Source organism: Juglans microcarpa x Juglans regia, chromosome 4S (genome assembly GCF_004785595.1).
Source record: "Juglans microcarpa x Juglans regia isolate MS1-56 chromosome 4S, Jm3101_v1.0, whole genome shotgun sequence".
Taxonomy (NCBI): Eukaryota; Viridiplantae; Streptophyta; class Magnoliopsida; order Fagales; family Juglandaceae; genus Juglans; species Juglans microcarpa x Juglans regia.
The window spans coordinates 11142459-11156687 of record NC_054601.1 but is presented as its reverse complement, the minus strand read 5'-3'; the positions used below and the strand labels follow the sequence as shown (position 1 = coordinate 11156687).

The following is a 14229-nucleotide window of genomic DNA, read 5'->3' as shown; positions in this document are numbered from 1 at the left end:
TAGTAGGCGTGTTCCTTCACTCTGGTATTTACATAGTACACCATGTTCAGTTTAATAATCTTTTAGCACTTGACAAGTATGGTTCTTTACACGCATGTTACGTCTCTTTTTCAATTTGGTTTTTCTCATATCGTATTACCTATCGACCGAGTAGTTGTTGGCATTTTGGCATTAGAGCCAATAATTTTCTAGTGTCTCACATTGTTTTTTTTTTTTTTTTCCCCCATGATAAGTCTCATATTCAACATATTTTTTTATATTATTTTCCGTTCACTACAAGTCCTTCAGAAGCTTCTTATGCATTTAACCAGATCGTTATCCTTTTTTTCGTCATCAATCTCGTATATCAATTTGTTTTTGCCTGCCATCTACTTGCGCTACACACCACAAATACGCTTATTGTCAGGTCGTTAGTCAAATCCCAAAGTCTTATCCCTTTGGCAGGCCCGTAACTTGATCTTATTTACAAACTCAAGATGTCATCTTCATCATCATTTTGAGTTTGAGGAGAATTATTATTGAATATATTCATACATTATAGTATGTGTGATAATATGACTTATTATCTACTATATTTAGTAAATCAATCAATATCGTAATATGATTTATTTTCTATCGTTCTTTCTATAACCTTGCTTACTTATAAATAAGAACATATGTTATGTATTAAAAAACAATTGATGATAACAAAAATGAAGTCTCAAAGTCTCTCCTTCTCTTCTCCATCTATATTTTCTATTTTATTTTATTTTCTATAATTAAAAACAAAAAATATTTATAAAAAAATACAAAAATAACAATATTCTTACATTCCTATGAATATTAGAAAATAAAAATATTTATAATATCGTGTCTGTTTCATTTTTAATTTTTAATTAACTTCGATTACTTATTAAATAAATAAAGGTAAAATGGGGAAAAAAACTTGTACTTTTGAATTGTCATACATACGCGACAGCCATAGAGGCGGATCCGTTGGAAATTCTCTGTTCTCTCTCGAAGCTGCAAGCGGAAGCATCTCAAGTGGTAATGTCCATTTCTCGTGTTTTAGGGTTTCATCGAAAATACTTACCCGCAATCTCTCTGCCTATGAGAGCAGTATCAGTCGCCCCACCCCCTTTTTCTTTTTGTTTAGGGTTAGGATTTCGATTGCACTAAATTTTGAATTTGAATCTGTTTCAGGTTTAGTTGGGTCTGCTTTCTGTGCCCTAAAAGGATGGTACGTAACTCTCCGAACAAAATTTATACCTTCTGTTCGGTTCCTGAGAAAATGGTGGGGAGAAAAAAACGGATACTTAAAATTGGTTCGGTTCCGAAGTAGTAATGCTCTTCCATCGGTTTGGTGTTTTTAAAAAGCAATAGAAAAAAATGAAGCTGAACCTAAACAAGCCAAACGCTTGTACTGATCTCAACTAAGTTGCCGTCCTATTTGTACAGGCGAAATTCTTGAATGATTTGAAATATTGAATTTACTACCAGTTTATTGTCTTTTTGATGCATTTTCTGCGACTTAAAACGAGAATTAGGGTTAATTTTGGTGCTGATTTTATTTTAATGGAACTTTTGCTACTCACTGTTTTTGTTCTTTCTTTGCAGCTTCCACTTTCTCTACTTAAGAGTGCCCAAGGGCACCCAATGGTGAGAGCCTAGTCTCCATATCGAGTTTATTTTGCGTTTTTAATAGACACCGGTTTATAATGCTTCCTAGACATTGTGTTCTGCTTAGGGATTCGTAACGTGAAGTTATTCTGCGTTGTAACAGTTGGTGGAACTGAAAAATGGGGAGACCTATAACGGGCATTTGGTCAACTGTGATACTTGGATGAACATTCATCTTCGTGAAGTCATCTGTACCTCTAAAGTAATCATATTGCATTTTTTGTTTAGAAACAAATTTGCTTTTGTTCTTCAAATAGTGTTTTTCTTGATAAGGATATTAGTGCCTTCTTAATTAATATTATGACCACTTGTTATTGGAATCATGATGTAGGATGGAGATAGATTTTGGCGAATGCCTGAATGCTACATCCGTGGGAATACAATCACGTACCTCCGAGTTCCTGATGAGGTATGTTAGGTGTTCTTAATTATCTGAAAATATAAAATTAATTTGGCCGTCCTTGTACTTTTACTATCACTCTCTTTTTACATATTAATGTATCTTCTAGTCATTATGAGATTCTGTATTTGATCTGTCATCTATGATATTCATGGTGGTAGTTATTAATTTCTTTCAGGAGCATTAAGAATGGCATGGTTAGAGTTTGAGCTCTAGTTTGTGGATGGTGTTATCAATTATTCAGTTTTATTTGAAGCTAACTCTATTTGATTAATGCCTCTATTTACTGGAAAGTAAAGATGAATGGATTTCAAATTTGGATTGATTTTTTTTTTTTATATAGGTATAATTTTGGATTGATAGCTTATTTTTTGCATTGGGTTCCACCTACCTGATTTACCACCTTTATAGTTATTATGATTTATAGTAAGTAAATATACCATGTATTATCAGTAAGTGCTAGGGGTGCAACCTAAGTGCAGTGGGGGTATGCAAAAGGGAACACCTAATTTAAGGAAGGCTAGAGAAGCCAAGTACTAGAAAAATCTATAAAGGATGCAGATTGGGAATTGCTATGGTCCATGGTCCATGGTCCATAGTCTGTTCTTGACTATGGAAAAGTTCTTTCACAACCTTTGTAGTTTCGTGCATTATGCTCCTTCCAAATACTGCACATCAAGCACAAATACTCCACCTTTATTTTCATTGATATATGCCTTGTACTTTTTTCAAATTTTTAATTTTATTTTACGCTTTTACTTATAAAAAAAATTTATTTTATGCTTTTATCAATATCAGCTTAAGTCACATTGGTTTTGGATTCATGAATTCAGGATCTGTTATTGTTGTGAATGAGTTGATGTTGACAGGTAGCTTGCATGTTTTAAAATTTGGATGCCATGATTCTATCAGCATTCACTTTGGTTCATGTGTTCTTTCTTATGGTTGTTTAAGTGGGTGCATTTGCATTGACCTGGTATTTCCCTTTGTATTTTCAGGTGATAGATAAGGTTCAGGAAGAAACCAAGAGCCGCTCAGGTATACTTAGTTTGACCAAGGCATTTGCTTGCTTTGAGTTCTCTTTTTATTTTAGGTTCTTCCCCCCCCCGGGCGGAGTTATTAGGGTAATATAAATCTTTCCACGTTCATAAAAGTGGAAACTACTTCTAAATTTAGGTTCTTATCTGATCACTTGTCTTTTCCAGATAGGAGACCACCCGGGGTTGTTGGGCGCGGAAGAGGACGGGGTAGGGAGGATGGTGCTGGTGGACGCCAACCAAAAGGAATTGGACGTGGTTTGGATGATGGAGGTGCTAAGGGAGGCCGAGGCAGAGGTGGATCCAGTGGAAAGGCTGGTGGAAACAGAGGTGAACTTATCTAAACCAATATATAATTGCTAGTAATTTCTATATTTGTCGAATATAATGCAAATGTGAGTATAATGAATTTCGACTTAGAAGTATGCAAAGAACGGTGGTAGATTATACTTTTGCTGCTGATTTTTATTTTATTTTTATGTATTATTACCAGCTGCTGATGGAGAATACACCTATTTCAAAAGAAAAAAATCAGCTTAGTTATAGACTATATTTCTGTTTCTGTTATGTCACTATCTCTGATTAGAACTATTAGTACTACCGATAAAGTCAATTCAGGGAAAAGTGTATTTCATGACTGATTTGGTCTTTCCATGGTATATATTCTGCTTAATGCTGGTGAAGTACAAGGTCATGGTTACCCATCAAAAGAAAAATACAAAGTCATTATGTAAATACTGTAGGAAGCCCCACTAATCTTCTTTCTTTTTGTGACAGGTGCTGGACGTGGCCGTGGCTGATTTATGTTATGGTGTGAAAAAATTCAATGGGTGGCTTGAAGGCGCATTGGTGTCTAACTTCATATGTGCTGTCGGGGTGGTTAGGTTTTTAGGTAACATCCGGGGTGGTTAGTTGCTCCAATGCTTCTCTATTCTTAGGGTTTGTCCAGTTGTAATTGTCGATTTGAGTAGTTGTAGTACCTCAGAACTTAGTGACAAGCTTGTGCTGTGATTTTTCTTTATTCCACTGAGAAACTCTATTATTGAAATTTAAACCCCCCCCCCCCCCCCCCCCCCCCCCAAAAAAAAAAAAAAAAGAGAAAAACCAAAAGGAAAAAGAGAAGGAAAGTCAACAGCCATGTGATTTTATTTTATTGTTAGCATTGGGGTGGTTTTAATGTGTGTTTTCCTTGTCCAAAGGGTTATTTTATAGCAATAAGAAGGCAGTATCATGGATTTCCTTTCTCCAACTCCTTTTCTGCATGCTGGAATCGCTGATTATGCATGTTATTGGTTTTCCCATTTTCAGTCTCGGCTGCCTCAATTACAGGATTATTATTAACAGAGTTCCCATTATTAATCGTTCAAAAAATGTATTCACTAGTCATCATTGCTGATTTGCTACAAGATACAACCTGCGCCTTTCAAGGTTAACGGGATATGGTGCATGTTTGGAATTGTTGTGGAAAATATAACTTATAACCCAAGTAATAAGTTTTACAATTAAAAAGTTATTTATTGCATGTAAAGCTTATTTACGTTTGTTTGGAAACAAATTAAAAAAGTAATGTCTAAGATAGAAATGATGATTATTTAAATTTTTAAAAATTAACCATATTTTTAAAAGTTTAAAAGTTATAATTATATAAAAATTATAATATTTTTATCTATTGATAGTCTTTTTAAAATTTGATTTATGTTCTACATTATTCAGAAAAGTACATTTTAACTTATTTAAAATTAAAAATATTTTGATATGCAATACCCAAATAACCTAGTTTTTCTATTAAAGAACTTTTAAGGTTATTTAAGCATTTTTTAATACCATAAGCTATAGTTTTCACCACAATTTCAAACATATACTAAATAAATAAAAAAATTTTATCACTCATCATCTCACACATCGCGCCATACTTTTATTTTATTCCTTCTAAATTATTTGAATTTTTCTACTCAAACCACAGTTGGTAAGAAAAAAAATTATAAAAATCATATGATGTAAAAATAATGAATAGAATTTTTCTAAATAAAAACCCACCTATAAAAGCAGTCAACTAATGCATATGTCCATGCTCTATTCAAAACGAAAAATAATTTATATAAATTTCAAATAGACAAATCATATACAAATTTTTATAAAAAAATTAACCCTCTTTAAAAAATTATAAAAAAATTATTCTTTATTAATAGGACCTAATCTTTTTTTATAAAGGACTTGCTCAACTTTATCTATTTAAAACTTACAACCATCATTACCTATTTGAAATATATAAACTAATTTCAACCAGGCTCCATAAATTGGTCAACCATGAAGCAAAACCCAGTCAACTCTGGATTATCATAGATGTTTTTTTAAAAAAGTACAGAACATTCTATTATGAAGTAAAAATTATATTTGCCTGTCTGAAATTAATGATTTGTCTACTAGCCAAGGCGAAATATATTGTTCAAGTTTTGATGATTGAACATCATAGATATCAACCCTGTTAGTACAAACTGACACACATGGATACAGTCATAGAGACTGACAATTTACCACCCACCACAAAGTTCAAAGCCATAGTTAAAATCATTCTCAATCCACCACAACACTATATGCTTGCTGCAGCTTCTTTTTTCTCTCCGGAAGCACCACCATGTTCTTCTTCTGCCTTTGCACCTCCTTCTAAGTTCTTGTCTGACTTTGAAACTTCTTGATCTGCCATAACAGGTAAAAAAAAAAAACAAAAAACATTGTTGTCAATAAACGGTTAGGAAAAAAAATAAAAAAAACCATGAAACAAGACTTGAAAAACTGCACTAAACATTTTCTTCCTATTTCAGGAGTGCATTTAACGAATCTCCCTTATTGTAAAGAGTAATAATATATATGCATACAAGCTTTTTTATGACTCCAATCACGTTGGTTGGTGGTAAAATAATTGCATGAATATCATTGTTTTAATCATAAAATTAACACCCCCAACAAAATAAAATGCAAGTTTACTACTGCATAAACTTCAAGGTCCAAGGTTAAAATAAAATGTCAGCTTCCCCATATGTGAATTTGACAACGATTTCTTCTTCAATTTTTTCTTAAGACAAATAAAGATATAAGCGAAAATGCTATGAATAACTATATCTGCAGCTTTCTACTATGTATCTCTATAGATCTGCACATTGCTGCAAACCCATGTTTCTTTCAATTAACAAGAATTGCCTGCAATTCAACATTTATATAATGTCGCATATATAGGATCTCAACTGGTTGCGCCATATCAGCCAGATCACAACTCTATTGTTACTTGATAAAAGAGAAATATAAATCAATAGCGGACATCTCCTTTAAGATATAACTTAACCTTAACAACTCCCACAAATAACTTGCTTTCCTTCCATCTACCTTAATTTTTTTGGTCTCTCTAATTGTAAAGACACAACGAAGGCCCAACCCACTCCGAAAAGACTAGTCAATAATCCAATTGAAGCCCTTTGAAATCATTACCAAGGTAATAACTTTTCCCTTCTAATGTCAGATCTCATTTGTAACCTTCCTATACTCGCTCAAATACCAATTGTAATGGCCCAAGGAAGGCCAGGCCACATCCAATCTTATACTATAAAAGAATTGTTCAATGTTACAATTAGAGCCTTTTGAAATCATTATAAAGGATAGGGTACTCATCAAAATAAAGAAATCATTGTAAAGGATAAGAACTTCTCCCTCCTTAACAATTTGGGATCCCAATTCGCCATCTTCCTATACTTAAATTTGGGATATTACATTAACTAATATGTAAACACTAACAAACATAGCAGGATTCACCAGCTTTATGTCTGGAAAGTGTGACACATAACAAAGCACTGCACCCTACATCAATTGGAAACACTTATGGTTTTGTTACCTTCATCATCACTGTCCTCGAAGTCATCACCCATTGCATCATCACCCATGCCACCCATGCCTCCCATGCCACCCATGCCTCCAAATTTCTGCAAAACACAATAACTAAGCCATTAAACCTAACCAAAAGTAAAAGTTGTATATAAAAATTCCATAAGCTAGTATTCACATACGGAGAAATCCATTCCTCCCAAGCCACCCATTGCATCATCGCCCATGCCTCCCATGCCTGGAGGCATGCCCCCCATACCTCCCATACCTCCAAATTTCTGCAGAATACAACATTAATAAGCCAAAAACCACAACCATAGGTGAAAATACAATATAAAAATCCCCTAAGCTAGCATCCCCATACCGAGAAATCCATTCCTCCCAAATCCAAGTCATTAGCACCTAATCAAAACAGAAAGTCAATTAATACCAAACTAATATCATAGTATTGTCAATTAAACTAGTTCTATTAAAAGCACAAAAGAACAAAGTTTAGACAAGAACTAGTACCATTATCCTCATCTTCATCCACCCATTTGTCCCAATCTACTTTGATAAAATGTGGTGCCTTGCCATCTTCACGCAGCAGCCTCTTCCACCATACTTTCTCTGCCTTCTCCAAGATGCAGAATATACTCCTTACTCCTATATTTATTTTGCTTTCCTAAACGAATGAAGTGAAATTGATAACAAACACATTAAAAATAAATTACTTAAAGAAATATCTAAAATATAATTTTCCAAACCAAATACCACAATAATTATGCTTACTAGCTGGCATCATACGGTCTCACAAAGCTCTGATATAAAAAATTACTTCACCTACTGACCTTAAGAGTTATAGAGAGAAATATTGTTGAATGACCATAAAACATAATGGACACATATATTCAATGATTGATTTGGATAACGACGAACCTAATTAACTGATAATAATTCACAGGCAACATGGACAGCACAAGACCAGGCCGGCATTGATCAATAATAGCAAAGTTTAGCAAACACTATTTTTCTTATGGGGGTTCTATTTTGTGAGCAGGGAAATGGATAAATATACTAGCAAACAACTCAGTGGTGAATTAAATGCTACAAAAAATAAGGTAAACTAACTTCTTACCTCTACATCAACCTTATCAAAAAGATTCAATTTCAGCTCATAGAGGAGGTCGCCCGCTCCTGCACTAGCGGAGAAGGTGAAAACTCCTTCAGGCTCAAGATTAACCTTCGCATTTTTTGCATCTGGCAGTAGCACTGTAAGATAAACCTTGTCCACCCTCTGGGCCCACTTCACCTCAGGATGACGACTACAATATGTTGGAAAAGCATTAATAAGAGTGAGAAAACTATAAAGGAATAGAGAAAAGCACGGAAGTACCAATCATTGGACAGACCATTTACAACAATTCAAAGTACTATAGTTAGTGGCTCTCGCAGAATGGCAACTCATTAACCTTGCCTATATCCTTTACTTGTTAACCAGATCACTAGAAATGTTCAAAACGAACTTAGCAATGCAAAAACCAGTTTCCCATGCACTGCATGCATCTAGCTAGTTCAAACATATAATTGAACATTCAACAGTGAAAAGTTTCAACGACACCTGAGGTTCATCACGTCTTCAAAACCGTAATTTTTATTGTGCTGCAATTTTACATGGAGTATATCCAACGTCCAACACAACTTAGACACCAGGATAAATGATTAGGACGGGCACCGAAGATGTTTCCCTAGGGGTTCAAACATGGGTAACGGGTAATGGTTACCAGGTGCTTAGGCACTCATCCTAAACCCTTGGAGTTAAATTTCGTAATTGGTAATTATGAATATAAGTGGTTAGTAATACTATCAGCCACTTACATTAACAATTACTTGTATAAATACAATTCCACCGCAAGTTCCAACTAAAATCAATTACTGAAATTAATGACCGACCAACTACATTACATTCCAAAAATATATTTTCACTCACAAATTTTCCAACAAAGCGTCTCATTCCAGAGGAAATGAGCAAAATAATAACGAGAAAAAATCTTTTGAAAAAAAAAAAAAAAAAACAACACTTGCGCCTGAAACAACAGATCATCAAAACAAAGTAAGCATAAGAAATCACGTCTTTATTTTGGGTATCATTCCATTCATTTTCTGAGGAACCAAACAGATCGAAAAGGCAAGAGTGTGAAGTACACATCAGTAGCCCGAGCATACAAGGATCAAATCAGAGAGGAAAAGATACAAAATCAGGAAAGAAACATAGGAAATGGAGCAGAGCCCTTACCTCATATTGGCTAGAAATGGCAAAAGGAGGCCGTAAAACCCTAGAAACAAAGAGAAGCCAACTCCAAACGTGAGTACTAGTACTTTCTGTTCGTTAATGAGATATATATACAAAATATAAAATATATTTATTTATTTGAATAATGATGAGAGGGTTCCAGTACTTTCCCGAGACACGGGAACTCGGTGCAAGTGTTAGGCCCATAAGCGATCTAAACCGTTGCTTGAAATTATTTTGTCGGTCCATGGCTGCGTTGATTGACAGCTGCAAAATAAATCGTCCGTACAGAACTAAATAATATCTATTTCTTAAAATTTATATTAATTTTCTTAAAATTTAGTATTTCGTCCATATCTATTGTTCAAAAATATATATATATCTCGAATATTTGTCTGTAGAGATTGAGTCATCTCTTTATATAAATGATAGATTGAGTCTCTGTTTAAACAGAAAGTATTATCTTTTATATATTTGTCTGTAGAGAATATTGTAAAAATCATATTAGTCACAAAAAAAAAATAGTATATTAATAGAACTCTAAATGCATTATTTTGATTTAAGATATCATGTTTGATAAGAAGATATTTTAGAATGTATCTGATAGTTTTTATGATAAATGAATTATGACAATTACTTAAAAAAAAAAAAAATCTTAATACATTATCTCAACTGCAACATACCCACCCATTAAAGAATGGGAATGTCTTCAATTTATAAATCCAACTACAATTTTACTCAAATGATAAAAACAATATAAAAATATGAAATTTTTTTTTTTTTTTTTAAAATAAAAAAGAAAGGCAATGAGGATCTCTCTTGATGATATGTGATTACACCATTCTCGAAAGCTGATCTATCCCGATAAGAGGTGGTCGGGTTCATTTTAAGAGGAGATGAACTTTTTGGTGGGTGTTGTAGGGTAGAGGGGAGGATTGTCTCTTTATTTGTTGTCTCTTTTAATAGACTTGATATAGAATAATGATATTCACACAATATATTTTATAATATATGTCGTAAAATAAAGATATTTTTATAAAATAATGAAAGTTTATAAAGTATTTTACAAAAGTATCTATTTTTTTTAAATATTATTATGTAAAATGTTGTAAAAAATTATATGTGTTTATCATTTTTCTTTCCGAAATGACTATCAACACCAACTAGGTAAGCTCCTGTCGGTTATTTATTAACTTTTTTTTCCCTAAATAAGCAAAGAAAAAACAAATAAGATTTTTATTTATTTTCATTGGGCCAGCAAATTAAAAAAAAAAAAAATCATATCTTAAACGCCATAAAAAGCCTGGGCCATGATGCCCAAGGAGAACTTTGCTTATATAATAAGTTCAATCATGGACTTTCCATCAAACTCGATTCTCTAAACTTGGGTTGGGCCTACATTGGGCCATGTCTTCTGCTATGCTTGCGTGGACATACTATAACAATGTCCATCAAGTGCTAAAATGAATACGTCATGAAAGGACATTCACATCAACGTTTTTGTTTTTTTTATTAGTTTTGTACGAATTACTCAAAATGAAAGAATGATGCGCAAATGATTAGTTAGGTTACGTTTAGATGTTAAGTTGAGTTGAGATGATAAAATAATATTAATATTATTATTATTTTGAAATTTAAAAAAGTTAAATTGTTTATTATATTTTATGTTAAAATTTAAAAAAATTATAATGATGAGTTGAGATGAACTTAATAACCAAACGTTTGAATTTGGAAGTTTAAAAAGATTTTAGCGGTCTAAAAATTTTTTTTTAAAAAAAATAATATGTTCGATAAACTTATAAAAAATATTATGAGCACTTAAAAAAAAAGTTAAAAGTATTATTTTTAAAAAGTACCAAATTGAAGTTTTTGTTCAAAAACTCCGGCATGTAATGCTACATTTTTTTAAAATTATCGTAACTAACTTTAAAAGCAATTTAGGTGCATGTTTACAAGACAGTAAATAGTTTTTTTTAGTAAAAATTTACAATTAAAAACTCTATTATGAAAAATTAAATTTCTCACTGCAATCTCAAACACGCACAAATTCTAAATTATGCAATATGTATTAACTTTATTGCATAAGCAACTATAAATATGGTTAGATATTTCTTGTGTGTTTATTTTATCTGAATTCTAGATTTTCTAAAAATTTATTAAAAGGAAAATTGTATAAACATGATAAGTATTATAAAACATTCATATGAATACTCGGCCTCTAAATCTAAAATTTGCTTTTGAATTGGAGGAGCTGGAATTCAATATTTTTATATTGCAAAATTAGGAAAGAAATATTTTAATTATAATTTTTTTTTTTTTTTATAAAAGTAAATTCACAAACTGACATGGGTTTATGTAATATGTATGATTGTAAAGTTAATTTTATTATAAAATAAATATATTGCATCAGATGAAATTAAATCAATTTGAATCTCTAAAGTTTGTATTTTATTCTATTTTAGGATTTAATGTAAGATATAAATAATGTGAAGAGAATATAATAGCTATAATATCATACAACATACCAAGTGAATTTGTTTACTTTGCCATTTCCAGTATTCCATAGTTGCTGACCGGAGGGCAAAGCTAGGGATACAGGTCCGTTTAATAGTACTCTCACATAAATAATATTATTTATGCGAATAATTAAATTAAAATATTTTTCATGTAGGAAAAGTGCTACATCCTTGTTGTCTCGATACACAATTCCAACATCCTAGATATTTTTGTTGACTTATCGTAATTTCGTAGGAGAGGTGTTGTAGACGTAAAAGAATGATGTAAAAATAAATTTATAAATTGATGTAATTTTTTATAATTTTTTAAAAAATAAATTTATAATCTGACGTATCACATTAAGTCACCCTAGTTTATAAATTTATTTTTATATAATTTAAAGTATTTCTTTTATAAGCATGTTTATTGATAATATAATATAATATTGACATGAAAACTTACTAAATTAAATAGCTAGTCTGAAAAGTGATTTTATATTAAAGAAAAATTCTACTCATCATCTCTATACCACACATATACTTTTATTTTTTATTTTTTTTTTCTCTTAATAAGTGTGTGGTGTAAGGATGATTAATAAAATAACTCTATATTAAATAGTGTGTCTGGGTAATGATTTATGAATAGGCAAGGCAACTATACCACCCAGGCCTTTTTTTTTTTTTTTTTCATATTTTTTTAATATATTTAAATATTTTTAAAAAATTAAAAAAATATATTAATATAGTTAAAATTACTTCCTTAATTATTAAATAGAAAAAAAAATAAAAGAAAAAAAAAGAAGAGGAGAAGAAGAAGAAGAGGAGGAGATCAGCAATCAATAGAGCGGTCAAATATGGAGGGCATAGAAGCTTTTCCATTTATGAATGGAAAAATTCATGTGTTATCTTCTTGTACAGTCCTTTCATAGTGTCCAAGCAAATCAGAAAAACGAAACTACTTGTGTTTTTCTTTTGATTCTTTTGTGTAGTAGTCAAAGACCAAAATTATGTTGTCGTTTTAACTTTAGTTTTATGGGGGCTGTATTTCTATAGAGATCTCATGGAAGCGATGACTAGTGACGAAAATGATAGAAAATAATAATTTGAGTACTGCTATTAAGCCATCTGAAACTTAATGTTCAGATAGTCTTATTAATGTGGCACCATCACGTAATGTGACGTCATTTATTAAAAAAAATACAATAAAATTATATTTAAACTCAAAGGACGTCCGACAATGCCAAAAAAAAAAAAAAATGAAAACTTTAAATTTCCTCTATCCATTTTGTGTTTGTGTTTTGTTTTTCATTTTTTTTAAATTTTTTTTAATAAACCACGTGCATGGCATCACGTGATGGTGCCACGTCAAGAGGGTCATCTGAACATTAAGTTTCAAAGGTTTAATAGCATTATTCTAATAATTTCATCATGACTTGTATAGTTTTATCATATTTATTAAATATTTAATGCTATCTATAAAGATAATTCTATGTATATATATATTTCACTTTTAAGTTTTAATAATTAAAAAAAAAACTCTAAATTAAGACATCTTCAAAAAATAGGCTCCACTAAAATATATTATTATTTTTCTTAGCTAAACAGTGTCGTAACTAGTTCTTCTTCAATGTTACCCCTGTATTATCTCATAATTGAATGTTCTCCAAGACTATTTGGATTCTTTTTTAATAATTTTCTTATTCAAATTCTTTTGACATTGATATTATGATTATAAAGGATGTATCACTACTCCTAAAGAATATAATCGACAGTGATAGCCAATGAATGATTGATCATTGTTTTCTCTCTTCATGAGAGTCTGTTATCATCTTATTGAGATTTGCTGTTTGCTCTCTGTACAAGATCTCCTAATGGTTGAAGATATTTCCAGAAGTTGGAAGACGTTGTTCCTGTCTGAAAATGAGAAGAACGCTGAATGTTTATCTGATCACTTGGATTCCAACAAACATTTCAACACAAAGCAGTTTTATAAAACTTCTTACTGTGAAGTTTTATAACAAGGAGGCTTTTAAGATGATGACGAAAAATCTATGGAGACTAACTAACAATTTTCAAATCTATGACATGGGAGACAATTTGTTCTTAGTGGCTTTTTTCAAGCCAAGTGAAAAATAATGTATTGTGAATAATGGCCCTTGGATGTTTGGTAACGGTTTGGTGATTATATCACACTATGATCAATCGTTGCAAGTTTCAAAAGTTCTCATGCCTTTGCTTCATCTTGGGTCTGGATTTATGATCTTCCCATGAATGGGAAGAACGCTCGGGCTGTGAGGAAAATTGCTGAGACTTCGGGTCATATTGAAGATATTCATCTACCTGAGTTACAACTTGGGTGGGGTGAATTTGTTCAGGCTCGAATTCCCTTGGATATAAGCCAGCCATTGCCTCGTGGTAAACGTGTAGCTCTGGGTTGTTCCAATTATGTCTAGGTTCATTTTAAATATGAGCATTTACCCCAATTTTGCTATT

General features: G+C 31.8%; 2 protein-coding genes across 6 annotated transcripts; one reads left to right on the top strand and one right to left on the bottom strand.

The window, feature by feature from the left end:
• Window positions 1–885: 885 nt before the first annotated feature.
• LOC121261851 (probable U6 snRNA-associated Sm-like protein LSm4) lies at window positions 886–4345 on the top strand. The gene is made up of 8 exons (XM_041164255.1): window positions 886–1026; window positions 1183–1219; window positions 1597–1638; window positions 1763–1861; window positions 1991–2068; window positions 3058–3097; window positions 3265–3426; window positions 3874–4345. Exons 2-8 carry the CDS (start codon window positions 1217–1219, stop codon window positions 3894–3896), a joined length of 447 nt encoding a protein of 148 aa, XP_041020189.1. The 5' UTR covers window positions 886–1026; window positions 1183–1216; the 3' UTR covers window positions 3897–4345.
• Window positions 4346–5536: 1191 nt separating this feature from the next.
• Window positions 5537–9395, bottom strand: LOC121261850 (uncharacterized protein OsI_027940). Of its 5 annotated transcripts, none has more exons than XM_041164250.1 (7): window positions 9245–9395; window positions 8087–8273; window positions 7480–7633; window positions 7334–7371; window positions 7152–7247; window positions 6980–7067; window positions 5537–5793 (listed from the first exon to the last, which is right to left on the bottom strand). In XM_041164250.1, exons 1-7 carry the CDS (start codon window positions 9247–9249, stop codon window positions 5687–5689), a joined length of 675 nt encoding a protein of 224 aa, XP_041020184.1. In that variant the 5' UTR covers window positions 9250–9395; the 3' UTR covers window positions 5537–5686. The 5 variants fall into 5 exon arrangements, with proteins under 5 accessions (XP_041020184.1, XP_041020185.1, XP_041020186.1 ...); XM_041164251.1 differs by having other exon boundaries at window positions 6980–7057; window positions 7199–7247; XM_041164252.1 differs by having other exon boundaries at window positions 6980–7039; window positions 7199–7247.
• Window positions 9396–14229: the final 4834 nt, after the last annotated feature.